This window comes from Aquarana catesbeiana, linkage group LG05 (assembly GCF_042186555.1).
Source record: "Aquarana catesbeiana isolate 2022-GZ linkage group LG05, ASM4218655v1, whole genome shotgun sequence".
NCBI lineage: Eukaryota > Metazoa > Chordata > Amphibia > Anura > Ranidae > Aquarana > Aquarana catesbeiana.
In genome coordinates, this window is record NC_133328.1 from 628,377,277 (window position 1) to 628,392,857 (window position 15,581).

A 15,581-nucleotide genomic window follows, 5' to 3' on the forward strand; every position below is an offset into this window, starting at 1 on the left:
ATTCCTGTACTGACCCCGCTTCCTGAAACTCCTCCTCTCAGTCACCTCTGTATTTAAAGTGGTTGTAAAGCCACTATATTATGATGATGCAATCCCCTCTATTAAATAAGGACATGTGCCGTACTGCATGTGTTTCATAAGAAAAAAAAATTACGATTTCTACCCGGCGCTCATGTGACTCCTCGCCGCCCTCTTCTACTGGGCTAAAAGCTCCAGCCGATGGGGCCGAGAACTCCCGCTGACATCACCCGGGAGGAGAGGAGAGGGCCCAGCAGTCACGTGAGCGCTCTGAAATCAGGTAGAAGCCATATTTTTTATAAAACACATGCAGTGCGGCACATGTCCTTATTTAACAGAGGGGATTGTATCATTATAAGTTTTATTAGCAGCAGGAGGAAAGGGGGTGGGCACTGTCACAAGCTGACTGGCAGGGGGAGAGAGATGGACAGAGGAGAGCGGAGGATGACGAAGGCACGTACACTGACCACGGTGTCAGGGCTCAGCAGCCATGATAAACTGTGGTCAGTTTACAGGGGGGGGCAGAACCGGGCAGGATCAGCCAGGTGTTTCAGGTGTTAGAGGGGGCCAAATTACACAGCACAAGCACCGTGCTGTATAACATGCTTTAAGGGAACAGGATACTTTTTTTTTTTTTTTTTTAGGTTAAAATATGCTTTAAAGGAGGCAAATTAATTTTACAAACGTCAAGATCGGGGAGTAAAGCCTTTTTTTTTTTTTTTTTCCCCCAACAGCAGCTGATCCGGACAGACACCTTATTTCTGACAACACTTTTTTTTTTTTATATTGTATAGCTAAGGTTAACATTAGGAGCAGGGAAACAAACTCTGTTTTTATCCATGGGATATTGTAATCTATTTTGTCTATTAGTTTACTGCTAGCATACACTGCTTTCGCGATCAGTGCGAGAATCTGAATCTCCACACACATTGCTAAAATAGTGCAGCCTCAGGTCTCTGGGCAGGGTGTGCTTGTGGCTATTCACTTGCACACACTCCCTGTCAGAACATTCATGTCAACCCAATATTAGGTTTTTAAAACCCAATGCGGGCTGACCTCTCTCTCCTGCCTAAGCGCAGGGAGGGTAAAACTGAATGAACAAAGCTTTTGAAGATGCTGATAGCCTCTGTGTAATAGGACAGCTTCACCAGCGTCTATTATCAGCAGTGCTCAAACCTATGTCTCCATTGTAAACCAGACTAGACAGGAATGCCTGTAATTGTGGGGTCCTGCAGCAATTGGTGAATGGTGCCTTAATAAACAGAAGAGATATTGCATATTGGCAGCACACCTTGGTGGTGGGAGCAGCAGCTGTGCCCGTGCAGCCTCTGTGTCCCAACTGAAATGAATGGGACTGAGTGCACCGTGATGCATGGAACATCTGTGCATCCCCCCTGCGGGCAAACATGGCACTCGTATGGGTGTAAGCTATAGTGTGCCCGTGTAAACCAAGCCTTAAATTCTTAAGAGTTTGGGCGATAGGTCTTGTTCATAATACTGTACTAGGCAGCACGGCTGGTTGTTTTTGAGGGGACTGGTGGTTTTGTAAAAAAAAGAAAAAAATATCTATTATATATATATATATATAAATACATATATATTTGAAAGAGAGAGATAATCTATCTCTCTCTCTCTCTATTATATATATTCTCTCTCTCTATTATATATATATATATATATATATATATATATATATATATATATATTCTCTCTCTCTATTATATATATATTCTCTCTCTCTATTTTATATATATATATATATATATATATTCTCTCTCTATTATATATATATATATATATATATATATATATATATATATATATATATATATATATATATATATATATATATTCTCTCTATGTATAATATATATATATATACACACCTAATTCAGTGACGTGCACGAGAGTAGCAGCTCTCATCGCTGTCTCCCTCCTCAATGGGCAGATTGATAGCAGCGGCAGACATTAGTTTCCGCTACTGTTGTTCAAATGCTGCGACACAGTACCGGGGAGCGAGGCCGATCTGCGCGGTTTGTGTCAACTGGGAGGCTCGGGAGCGAGCGCGCACAGGTGCCCCAAGGAAAGTGGCATTCCCTGGAGGCACTCGCTGAAGAAGAGATGCCTGGAGTGCCAGTGGGGGACCCTAGAAAGGCCCTGTGCAAAACCATTACACAGAACAGGTACCTATAAACATGTTTGTTATTTTATTTAAAAAAAAATGAAGGTTTTTGACAGCTAGTGGGGATCTTCTCCCCCTCTGCTAGCTGTCAAAAAAACCCAAAACAGTGCTCTGTGAATGGAAAACTACAAGGTCCGTCAGCCTTTGTGGCTGTTGGAATGAACTGTCATGGCGCTGCAAGCACTGTGGCAGTTCATCGAGTCTTCCTGTCAGAATGTATCAGCTTCTTCGTATGAGCAAGCCGATACAATGACAGATCTGCAGAAGAGCTGCATGTCACCAGGGATCTTCTGATCGCTGGTGCAATGCTTTCCAGGATGCCAAAACACAAAATAATAAATGCAAAAAAATGTGCATTCATTATTATTTGTCAAAAGGTGATACTATCCTTTAAGTGTGAATACCCAGACTCCCATATAAGCTCAGTTGTGAGAGGTTCTCTTTAACTTGCAAGATACTTTACCAGGATCCACAGAAAGCCCAGACAGTAAATTCTGATCACACCATTGGACAGTAATGGGGCAGTAATGGTCGTAGCCTGTTATCTTTTTGTCAATACACTGCATATCTGAATTAAGAATTGCAGACGACCCCCCCCCCCCCCGGATAGCATTTGTCTGCTCTTGTATTTCTGAAAAGAGACAAGAGCTGGACACGAGTACTTACTGGAAGGCATGGTGTACGTGTCCTCTTCATCTATAATCTCAGCATAGTCATCAGTCTCTGCCAAGAAAAGACCAAATATCTGTCAGACACAGAGTGACAGCTACTCACAAAGACATCATCACACACACCAAACAGCAACAGGAGACAACCAGATGTGACAGAGTGGAGATTTGAAGATGAAACCAACAAAATTAGGTCTTGATTAAACTAAACAGTCATATTGGTGACTAGTTACCCCCCCTTGAGATCTATATGCAATCTTTTGTTCACAGAGATCACAGGAATCTCTCCCTCGCAATGCTTTCTTTTTCTAGATGAACTGAGCTTCAGTTCAGGCATCATCCAGGGATTTTAGGAAGCCAAATAATGGTGTGACTCTATAATTTTTCCTAGATAGAATCTCTAGAATGTACAGCAGTAGCCGGGGAGTCCAGCTAAAATAGGGCAATGCCTTGATAAAAGGCCTTTAATAGAGACATAAAACGCTAAGGGGATGATCTCAGCACTATTGTGAGGGCATATATGAAACCCCCAAGTCGTGCAACTTTTTGAGCAGAACACAAAAACTGAAGAAAGGTTTGAAGCGGAGTTGGCCTTTGTCATTAAAATGTATGGGTTTTAATATAAACCAAAATCACGATAGCAAAAAAAAAAAAAAAAAGGGGAAAACTGCAAATAAAGATGCAAAAAAATTCCACACGGGGCAGAGGGTGATACCTCAAATGTGTGTCTATAAGAGGCTGGATAGGGCGTTTCAGATAAAATGCAAAACTATACAAATTCTAGCAAAGAAACAAGTTGTCCCATTCATTAGACCAGGGGTCTTCAAACTGTGGCCTTCCAGTTGTTCAGGAACTACAATTCCCATCATGCCTAGTCATGTCTATAAATGTCAGAGTTTTACAATGCTTCATGGGAAGTGTAGTTCTGCAACAGCTGGAGGGCCGTAGTTTGAAGATCCCTACATTAGACACTTTGGGGTGTTTTCAGATTTCTTTGATGTTTTATATCAGTGATGGTGAACCTTGGCACTCCAGATGTTTTGGAACTACAATTCCCATGATGCTCAGGCACTCTGCAGTGTAGTTGAGCATCATGGGAAATGTAGTTTCGAAACATCTGGGGTGCCAAGGTTCATCATCACTGTTTTATATGGACTGCTCATAGGTGACAGATACTCTAATGAGCTGCCCTATCTAAATTAGGGTTACACCCTTACATGTTTGATTAGAATGGAGCCTCAAAGCAGTAAAACGATTGCATAGATTAATGAGTAAACACCAATAACATTGTAGGAGATCTCCAGGATAGCAGTAGAATCCTTCAGCCCAAAACATTGCAATGTTCTGAATAATAGGAGGGAGAGCGGTTAGTGGTAAGCAGTGTGGCTTTGCAGTGCCGGGATCAATTCCCATCAGAGTTCATTGTGCACAGTACACTGGAAGACTTCAGTGCTGCTGCTGTGAACTTCGAGGATGAATTGCTCCACAGTGACTTTAGTTAGAGTGGTTAGTGAGGGCTAGCTGTAATGCTATTTTACTGATAGTAAGGATATGTAAGTGGGTTCACCTAAAACTTTAGCAAGACTAAAAGGGAAAAAAAGTGTCACAAGGTCCCTTTTATCATGTTAGGCCTCGTGCATACTGGGCATTTACCCAGTTGCATGAGCCTCCAGCATTTAGCTGTTGTTGGAAAGCACGTGGGCACACTGCCCAGCCCCACTGCCTGGAAGCCTGTCAAATTCTATTAGCGCCTGACAGCTGCTGCAGCTGGATGGGGCTGGGTGGCGCCCTTCCGTGGTACTTCATTCCGCTCGGAAGAAAACCATCTGGCCTTCAGGAAGAAGCTCAAGACCCATCTCTTCTGAAGACCCAGATAGACAATGGCGGCAAAAGCGCCTTGAAGCGATTTAGTTCGCATATGTAGCGCTAAATAAGTTATTCATTCAGGGCAGTATAAGCCGAGGTGCAAATGCTGAGAATGCAGACTGCTGGCACATGCTAGCCCAAATGTACATGCCACTTGGCGCACTGCCCAGCCCTATCCAGCCACCACTCTCGGAGTTTGACAGGCTGCTGGAAGTGGGTTAGACGGGCGCCTGTGCCTCCAGCCGCAGATAAACGCCAAGTGTGGATGAGGTCTTAAAACCTGATCTACTGCAGATGAGGGTATCCCACTGAGGAATCAGAAGGCCCTGTCAGCCCAAGACTCTATTGTGGCTAGTGGGGTCAGATTTTGTTATAAGGTAGTAACTGGGTGAAAATGGAATATCACGAGGTGAGAGCAAACATTTAGGGCAAATTGACCATGTCTTTTCAAAGCCCCCCCCTGCCGCATTGGAAGTCTCTGTGTCAGCACTCCCCTGCCACTCCTCATGCCTAAGACAGAAAAAATACCCAGTGCTTCCAGGTATGCTGGAGGATGTGACCTGATTCCATGTGAGGGTGTCTGGGCCTTGCAGCCAGGTAATGTCACATGACATCACTCCCCTAAAATCACATTGGAAGTTTTAATGCTGGTTACTGCTGAGGAGCACTGGCAAAGAATTTGTGGGTAGCGGGGGCCTTTGCACACACTGTTACTAAGGCTCCGTTCACACTAGAGTGACTTCTAACACGACATAGAAAGTTACACGACAAGTTAAAAACACATTCATTTCAATGTGTGCTGTCTTATTTGCTGCGACTCAAGTAACAGCGACAAAAGAAATGGCTCCTGCACTTAAACATTCGTATTAGGTGGAGGGTTTTTTTTTTATTTTATTTTTAGACATAACACTATGCAACTAATTTACCTAAACAATAACACTGTGTTTTTAAGGAGATTGAGGGGTTTTAAAATGCATTTTACAATTTGTTTAAACTTTATTTACCCTTTACTATTAAAATAAGAGTCGTGTTTATAATCAATATATTTATATATATATATATATATATATATATATATATATATATATATTATATTATAATATAAATATTATATATAAAATTTATTTATTACACACACACACAGGGAGTACACCCCTCACATTTTTGTAAATATTTTCTTCTATCTTTTCATGTGACAACACTGAAGAAATGACACTTTGCTACAATGTAAAGTAGTGAGTGTACAGCTTGTATAACAGTGTAAATTTGCTGTCCCCTCAAAATAACTCAACACACAGCCATTAATGTCTAAACCGCTGGCAACAAAAGTGAGTACACCCCTAAGTGAAAATGTCCAAAGTGTCAATATTGTGTGGCCACCATTAATTTTCCAGCACTTCCTTAACCCTCTTGGGCATGGAGTTCACCAGAGCTTCACAGGTTGCCCTGCAGTCTCTGAAGGGAGGGGATCATGTTGTGCTTCAGTATGTCACAGTACATGTTGGCATTCATGGTCCCCTCAATGATCTGTAGCTCCCCAGTGCCGGCAGCACTCATGCAGCCCCAGACCATGACACTCCCACCACCATGCTTGACTGTGGGCAAGACACACTTGTCTTTGTACTCCTCACCTGGTTGCCGCCACACACGCTTGACGCCGTCTGAACCAAATAAGTTTATCTTGGTCTCATCAGACCACAGGACATGGTTCCAGTAATCCATGTCGTTAGTCTGTTTGTCGTCAGCAAACTGCGGGCTTTCTTGTGCATCATCTTTAGAAGAGGCTTCCTTCTAGGACGACAGCCATGCAGACTAATTTGATGCAGTGTGCGGCGTATGGTCTGAGCACTGACAGGCTGCCCCCCCACCCCTTCAACCTCTACAGCAATGCTGGCAGCACTCATACGTCTATTTCCCAAAGACAGCCTCTGGATATGATGCTGAGCACGTGCACTCAACTTCTTTGGTGGACCATGGCGAGGCCTGTTCTAAATGGAACCTGTCCTGATAAACTGCTGTATGGTCTTGGCCACTGTGCTGCAGCTCAGTTTCAGGGTCTTGGCAATCTTCTTATAGCCTAGGCCATCTTTATGTAGAGCAACCATTCTTTTTTTTTTTTTTAGATCCTCAGAGAGTTCTTTGCCACGAGGTGCCATGTTGAACTTCCAGTGACCAGTATGAGAACGATAACACACCTGCTCCCCATTCACACCTGAGACCTTGTAACACTAACGAGTCACATGACACCAGGGAGGGAAAATGGCTAGTTGGGCCCAATTTGGACATTTTCACTTAGGGGTGTACTCACTTTTGTTACCAGCGGTTTAGACATTAATGGCTGTGTGTTGAGTTAATTTGAGGGGACAGCAAATTTACACTGTTATACAAGCTGTACACTCACTACTTTACATTGTAGCAAAGTGTCATTTCTTCAGTGTTATCACATGAAAAGATAGAATAAAATATTTACAAAAATATGAGGGGTGTACTCACTTTTGTGAGATAGATAGATAGATAGATATCTCTATATATATCTATTTATCTATAGATATATATATATTATCTCACAAAAGTGAGTACACCCCTCACATTTATGTAAATATTTTATTATATCTTATTTATACATAATTTATATATAATTTATTTACTTGCTGCAGCTTACCCCCGTCAGATGTCACTGTGCTTAAAGGCAAAGTAACAGCTGAGCTTGCAGATTTGTTTAGTAAACAATCCAACGAGATCACGATTGGTTCCCCATCATGTAAGCATCATGACAACCAATCAGTGCAGTTCCCCATAGTTGGTGTCAGACCAGGACTGGCATGATATCAAATTTAGGAGCGAACACTGCTACAATCATCTTAGTCCCACAACAGAATGTAGATGAACATTCCCTTAGCACGGGGGCATCATGCTTTGGAATGCTAATCTACAGATTGCGGGTAGAAAGCAGTTAAAATAGACTGATTGTGTAGGAATCAATATTAGTACAACAAACAACAAAAAAGAGAAGAAAGCATGAAAGCACAAGTATTACCGTCACCGCTAAACTCTTCTGCGGATCCAGGAAGCATGCAGGGAGAGAGCAGAAACAAGCGTGAGTGGAGAGAAATGCATGTATGAAGACAATCAGAGGGGTTACTCGCATCCTGCAGGTTAAGAGAAATCATGCCAAGCTTCAGGTGCCATTACTCCAAACTGTGTACAGGGCAGACAATGCCATATCACCTAGACTTGAGCAGGAAAACAAGCAGAACGTTATGAGATAAAAATCTTCTGAATTTCCACCCTCAAATCCCATCGCGGTCACGTGGCAGGAGTGGCAAACAAACATTCACATTTTCTAAAACACGTGTGATTATCACAGAGAGGTGTGGAGCACAAACACACACACACTATGGCAGGCCTGGCTTGTAATGAGACCGCTTCTCTGCATGCAATTATTACCAACCACACAAAAAGGTCTGCAGTATCCAGGGACACTTCATCTATATTAAAAGTTTATTTTTCAGGTCAAGCCTTCAAGGCAAAAGGCGATCTGGAGGCATAAAGGGTATTAAAGAGAACCATTTGCAATTGTTCCCTGCAGGAACCCAAAATAATCATTCTTGAACAATGAGGGTCAATTCACACCAGTATAGTGCAAGAATGCGTGTTGTCTTAAGGTAGCCCATTCATGTGAACGGGATGCCCAACGCACCAAAAATGGTGTCAGTATCACTTCTGCCACTGCACTTCAACACATGCCTGTCAATAAGGTGTCCTGGGGTGCCATTCCTAATACACACGTTGCCTAAAATGCTTTACCACCATGCTATAGTATAAACGGGCCATTATAAATGTGTGGGTTTACTTAAAGTGCTTGTAAACGTTTTCATATACCCAGTGAAGTGAGTCGCAGATGAAAATAATCCTACATAAGTTGTACCTGTTTATCTGCAGTCTCCCCTTTTCTACATCCATTAAAAGTGCTAATCTTACACAGTTGATCTGTCTATACATCCTTGAGGAAGAAAACTTTGCGCCAAGAAACGTGTTGGGACAGCAAAAACATTTACATATGCAGTACCTTGGGGTTGTATGAAATATAATATTTGACTTTATATCTGTGTGAAGTGGCATACGAGTTGTTATTATATATGAAAACCTTTTTGCTTTCGGGAAAAGAAAAAAAACCCAGAAGGATATTAACATTTATATGATATATATATATATATATATATATATATAAAAACATTTTTAACCTTGATTCTATGTGTGTTTATGCTATAAAATACCCCTTTTTCATACATTAATATGTATGAATATTGAATCATAATGGCTATGAAATTGGTAGGACTTTCGGCTTCCTCTGACCGCCATTCATTTACTATCTCTATATAGATTTAAAGCAAAACTTCATCCATGAGCAAGCCTGCCGCCAACCCCAAGTATGACGTACCCAGCTTGATCGCTTCTATGATTAAGCTTCTACATCGAGCAAAATGCATACAGTGGGGTTCTCTCATGGGTAGGAGGCCAAGCAGAAGCCAGACATTTTTAACTAAAAAAAGTTCACTGTATGCCAAGATGGTGTGTGGAAGGGCGCCATTTTGTTGTAGCTTGATGACCTGTTATATCCTGTGCGCATGTGTAGAATACGGAGATTCTCCTGTGCGTGTGCAGACATGCTGCGCATTTCTCCCAGGTCTAAGGACTGGGAAAAAAAAGTGCTGCTTTCTGCGCATGTGCAGAGGGATTTGCGAGATTTCACACAAGTGACCTGCACATGCACGGGATGTTAATCAAAGATAATGGTGCAAAAATACAAAGAAGATCTTTGAGCAAGGAGAACTTTGAGCAAGGAGAACTTTGAGCAAGGAGAACTTTGAGCAAGGAGAACTTTGAGCAAGGAGAACTTTGAGCAAGGAGAACTTTGAGCAAGGAGAACTTTGAGCAAGGAGAACTTTGAGCAAGGAGAACTTTGAGCAAGGAGAACTTTGAGCAAGAAGAACAACAATGCTGGAACCCATGTATTAGCAGGTATGTATGTCTTTGTTCTACAAACAAGAACAATAACCAAGGATTAGAAATAAATAATGTAGTTATGAAGGGTGTCGTCCTGGCAATTATAATACATCTAACAGAGAATATTCAGGCTTGATCACGGGTTCATCAGGTCTGGTTTCTCACATCTATCCCTCACTACTGATCAGGTGTGGTGTGTCCTGTTCTAAACTCCACCAAACAGCAGAGCTGAATGAACTTCATTTGTGCTGGAGACCGCGCTGGACTGACTAGATCAGTTACTAGTCATGGATGGGTGATATTATGGGCAGGTAGGGAGAGTTCCTCCAGTAAATTGTGCCCGATGTTGGATAATGGATTGGCGGTGAACCCTCTTGAGGAGCGGGCTGCTGCCTTTTGGTAAGGCCTTATGGTCATTTCTGCATGTAGACTTGGAAAAGTAAGAAGGGAGGAGCGCCTGGTGTCCAAAGGAATACGAGTTTGATGGTAGATGTAAAAGGTGTTTATTAAAAGTAAATGACAGGTACATCAAGCCAACATGTTTTGGGGGATAGGAATCCCTCTGCTTCAGGGCTGCTGCTGCCAGCTATGAAATGAGAACGTTACCCAAGCCGGATATCGATTTGCGAGGTTTTTGCAAAAATATCAAAGTTTGCTGCGACTGCAACCACAGCTGTGATTTTTCTAAAACCTTGCAAATAGATATCCGGCTTGGGAACCTTTCCCATTTAATAGCTGGCAGCAACAGCCCTGAAAAAGGGATTCCTATCCTCCGAAATGGCTTACTTTTAACAAACACCTTTTGATCTACCATCAAACTCGTATTTCTTTGGAAACCAGGCGCTCCTTAATTCTTACCTTTCTAAATCTACAGGTGCTCAGCAAGTGGCATGGTGGCTTACCTTGGATATACAGTCTGATTTCTGAAAACCACGTACGAGTTATTACATATAAAAAAAAAAAAAAAGTTTACGACAGCTGAAGAACATTCGGATCGGTTTGGCTGTTTGGTAAGAACCAGATGGCCTCTGCTTGTGAGTGCAATACTGCTGCTGATCCTGAGAAAAAACCCTCAGCAAGAAATGTTCATCTTCACTTCCCGTCAATCATTTTTCTGCCTATATCTCAGTAAGGCTTTCAACACAGCAGACTGCAGTCACAGAAACTTCGATCCTCTGAACTAGAATTTTTCAGGTTTTATCATTTTGTAAGTCTATCTTTGCATCCTGGGGTATCATTACCCCCTTAATGACAGGGTAACCCATTTTGTATATGTGGCATCCAGGAAGTGTTCTTTATTCCCGAAATAGGAAAAGAAGGCTCTTCCCCAGCACATCTTAGTATAGTGTCGATCTTGTCCTTTATTCACATAAAGCAACAGCCATCACAAGCTGATGTTTAAGGACATCGCAGGACCCCTTTTTACAAGGCAGTTGTCACCAAGCTGTCCTTCTCTGAGATGTTTTGCCCCCTAATGGGCTTAGCAATAGCCCCACTAGGTGGCCAAACGCGTCAGTAAGACACCAGGGTAGTTTCTATACATGTGCAGGAGCAATAAAGTTGGTTTTAGCCCACATGGAAGCCGTGAGCGACTCAGTAATATATGTAAGCGGACCCCAGAGGAGTAAATCACCCACGGGTTTGTAAACGGAGGCAGCGGCTGTCCTTAGTGGCACCATGCCAATAGCGAGTAGACAAACATAGAACACAGCATAATTATCCAGCAGAGCTACAGCTTTGTTTCCTTCCTAATGGCTAAACCAAAGCCTGGCAAAACCCCTGCAATCCCACCTAACAGCAAGTGCCATTCAAACAACAGATAAAAGGCATTATAACGAGGGAAGGATGGATGGCACTCACGGCGCGCTAAATACTGAACTATAATTACCTAATCGTGCTCAATAAGCCACATCTTCCATACAAATGACTTGGATAAAAAGTCATAAATCGCTCATGACAGGAGTTAAAAACAGCGAGAATTTGCCTAATGTTGATTGTAAGAATGAGCTGTGTGCAGCAGGCAGGATAAAATTAGCTGTACCAGAGAGAAAGGACTTATTTCCCACTGTTATGCCCATGCTGACTTGGCCAGGACTGTGCCAGGGCGCACGTAATAGTGACCGAGGCGCCACTCACACTTTGCATCCAGTGCATGCACAAGGCATGATTTGATGTGCGTCATTATTGTAAAGGCCACTGATCACAACTGTATGTCTATTCACAGCACCAAGCAGGGTTTTTGCTCCATTATTTCAGAGATTCCGCTGCCATACAGATCAACAGAAAATCAGAAAAACACATGTATTTTAATAGAAAGGGGGGGGGCAAAAATGTACAGTTGAGCTGTGCTTTTGCTCCATTAGGCTCCAGCAAATGTATCCATTCAATCGTACAGCAGAGTAAAAACGTTTTTGTTCACAGATCACAAAGAAAACAATTCTGGTAATCTAGAGCAGGGGTTTCCAAATTTTATAAACAGAAGTCCATCAAACTTTAGGGAGGCCAGACTGTGGACAGAAGGAGTGGAAAATGTGTTGGTGTCAGTGGAAGGAATAGTGCCCCATCATTGGTATCAGTTGGAAAAACAGTGCCCCATCGTTGGTGTCAGTTGGAAAAACAGTGCCCCATCGTTGGTGTCAGTGGGAGCAATAGTGCCCCATCGTTGGTGTCAGTGGGAGCAATAGTGCCCCATCGTTGGTGTCAGTGGGAGCAATAGTGCCCCATCGTTGGTGTCAGTGGGAGCAATAGTGCCCCATCGTTGGTGTCAGTGGGAGCAATAGTGCCCCATCGTTGGTGTCAGTGGGAGCAATAGTGCCCCATCGTTGGTGTCAGTGGGAGCAATAGTGCCCCATCGTTGGTGTCAGTGGGAGCAATAGTGCCCCATCGTTGGTGTCAGTGGGAGCAATAGTGCCCCATCGTTGGTGTCAGTGGGAGCAATAGTGCCCCATCGTTGGTGTCAGTGGGAGCAATAGTGCCCCATCGTTGGTGTCAGTGGGAGCAATAGTGCCCCATCGTTGGTGTCAGTGGGAGCAATAGTGCCCCATCGTTGGTGTCAGTGGGAGCAATAGTGCCCCATCGTTGGTGTCAGTGGGAGCAATAGTGCCCCATCGTTGGTGTCAGTGGGAGCAATAGTGCCCCATCGTTGGTGTCAGTGGGAGCAATAGTGCCCCATCGTTGTCGTCAGTGGGAGCAATAGCGCCCCATCGTTGTCGTCAATGGGAGCAATAGCGCCCCATCGTTGTCGTCAGTGGGAGCAATAGTGCCCCATCGTTGGTGTCAGTGGGAGCAACAGTGCCCCATCGTCAGTGTCAGTAACTATACCCAACTGTTGTGGACAGTAGGGGAATGCCCATAGGACCAGAGAAAAAAAACAAGCAAAAGGCCGCAGTCTGGAGATCACTGCTCTGGAGATAGAACTGTATTAATGAACTAGTAATTCTGCACACACAGCAACCCTCAAACCACAAACATCACACAATACACATCATGCAGGAATAATTATCAGGGAAGATTAACATTTATGACTTGCAGACTGAACAAGCTGCCATGGGGACTGCAGACGGCAGTTAGTGAACAGCCAACACACGCCGTGCACTACCCTTTGCTGGAGAGTCATCGGAACAGAAGATGAATGGAAGGAAGCACTTGTTTTTGTGAGATTTGGGCAGTGATGGGATGGAATCTTCATATACACATACAGGCAACATAGGAGAGAAGAGATGAGGAATACAGAGTTACAAGATTTGGGCTAAAAAGTAAAAAAAAAAAACAAAAAAAAAAAAAACAGATGCATGCTAATGTTATTCAGATAAAGGAACTGTGCTTTAAGTTGAACTCTGGGCACAAAAACTATCATTTTAAAATTTCCCTCAATAACTAAGATCTAAATCCGCTTTTATTTCACTAAATGCCTTCACAAACCCAGATATTACCTTGAAAACGTAGTCGTGACATCATCACTGTGCTGTACATAGCATGTGCAGAGAGTAGAGCTGTGGGAAGGGTCCAGCAGGCCCCGCCCACAACAGGCTGCCTGCAGAAAACTACAGGAAGGGGCGGAGACAAGACCAGTCACCCTGCACCAAGACAGGGAGCAGCAGTGAGCGGTCTTTATTACAGGAAGCTCCCACAGAGTGTCTCACCCTGGATTACTGCACGGATCTGGAAGAAATACACAAAGCACACCAAGGTTCAAAGAAGAATACACATGACGAATGGATTTAGACAAACATTTGCTTATCCTAGGGTTTAGCTTTAACCCCAATACAACCCACCAACCCAATAGACCAGGGGTCTCCAAAGTTTTTAAACAAAGGGCCAGTTTACGGTCTTTCAGACTTTGGGGGAGGGGGGGGGGGCTGGGCTAGGGCCAGCAAAAATAGAAAATGTACTGGCATCCAGTGGGTCTGAACAATGCCCAATCTTTGGTATCAGTGGGTGGAATAGTGCCCCATTGTTTCTATCGGTTGGAGGACTAGTGCCCCATCATTGGTGTCAGTGGAAGGACTAGTGCCCCATCATTTGTGTAAGTTGAAGGAATAGTGCCCCATCATTGGTGTCAGTGGGAGGAATAGTGCCCCATCATTGGTGTCAGTGGAAGGAATAGTGCCCCATCATTGGTGTCAGTGGGAGGAATAGTGCCCCATCATTGGTGTCAGTGGAAGGAATAGTGCCCCATCATTGGTGTCAGTGGGAGGAATAGTGCCCCATCATTGGTGTCAGTGGGAGGAATAGTGCCCCATCATTGGTGTCAGTGGAAGGAATAGTGCCCCATCATTGGTGTCAGTGGAAGGAATAGTGTCCCATCATTGGTGTCAGTGGAAGGAATAGTGCCCCATCATTGGTTTCAGTGGAAGGAATAATGCCCCATCATTGGAAGAAATTTTGCCCCATCGTTGGAGATAAAAGCAAGCAAAGGGGCGCATGCAGCCCATATGCCACAGTTTGGAGACTGCTGCAATAGACGCAAGACGATCAACATGACAAAATTCTTTAACTAGTGGGAAAGCCAAGAGCCCACTCATCAGGAAAGCTGTCTTAAAGTGGAGTTCCACCTAAAAATTGAACTTCCGCTTTTCGGATTCCCCCCCCCTCCGGTGTCACATTTGGCACCTTTCAGGGGGGAGGGGGGACAGATACCTGTCTAATCCAGATATTTGCCCCCACTTTCAGGCGTAGATCACTGCAGACTCCGCGGCGATCTACGCCATGTCCGGCCCCTCCTCTGCCCCCCCCGCGCTGTCTTATGGGAAACACACAGGTCACAGAAGACAGCAGGGACCAGCGAGGATGCGCAGTAGGGAACCAGGCTGTGAAGCCGCAAGGCTTCACTTCCTGATTCCCTTATCAAAGATGGCGGCGCCTCCACCCGAGAGCCGAGGGACAGATCGGCTTCGGGTATGGACATCGTGGGCGCCCTGGAGAGGTAAACGTCCATATTTTAAAAGTCAGCAGCTGCAGTATGTGTAGCTGGTGACTTAAAAAAAAAAATAAAATAAAAATTCCAGCGAAACTCCGCTTTAAACGTTAATTCGAATTAACAAATTTGTCGAAATTTGTTAAAAAAACAAACAAATTCAGAACGAAACGACTAATGACACTGGCGGGGAAGGGGTTAAACATCAAGGGCAGGGATATGCAATTAGCGGACCTCCAGCTGTTGCAAAACTACAAGTCCCATCATGCCTCTGCCTCTGGGTGTCATTGCTTGTGGCTGTCAGAGTCTTGCTATGCCTCATGGGAACTGTAGTTCTGCAACAGCTGGAGGTCCGCTAATTGCATATCCCTGATCTAGGCGATCAAAGGGTTAAATGTGTGCCTAACCAGTGTTTGTGTACTGT

At 43.8% G+C, this 15,581-nt stretch overlaps 1 protein-coding gene across 1 annotated transcript in view; it reads right to left on the reverse strand.

The window, feature by feature from the left end:
* PTK2 (protein tyrosine kinase 2) overlaps positions 1-15,581 on the reverse strand; it is a gene marked incomplete in the record, with an annotated part of 322,618 nt that overhangs the window by 128,455 nt on the left and 178,582 nt on the right. The window contains 2 exon segments of the mRNA XM_073632301.1: positions 2,867-2,923; positions 7,772-7,789. Coding sequence (XP_073488402.1) covers positions 2,867-2,923; positions 7,772-7,789 — 75 coding nt within the window.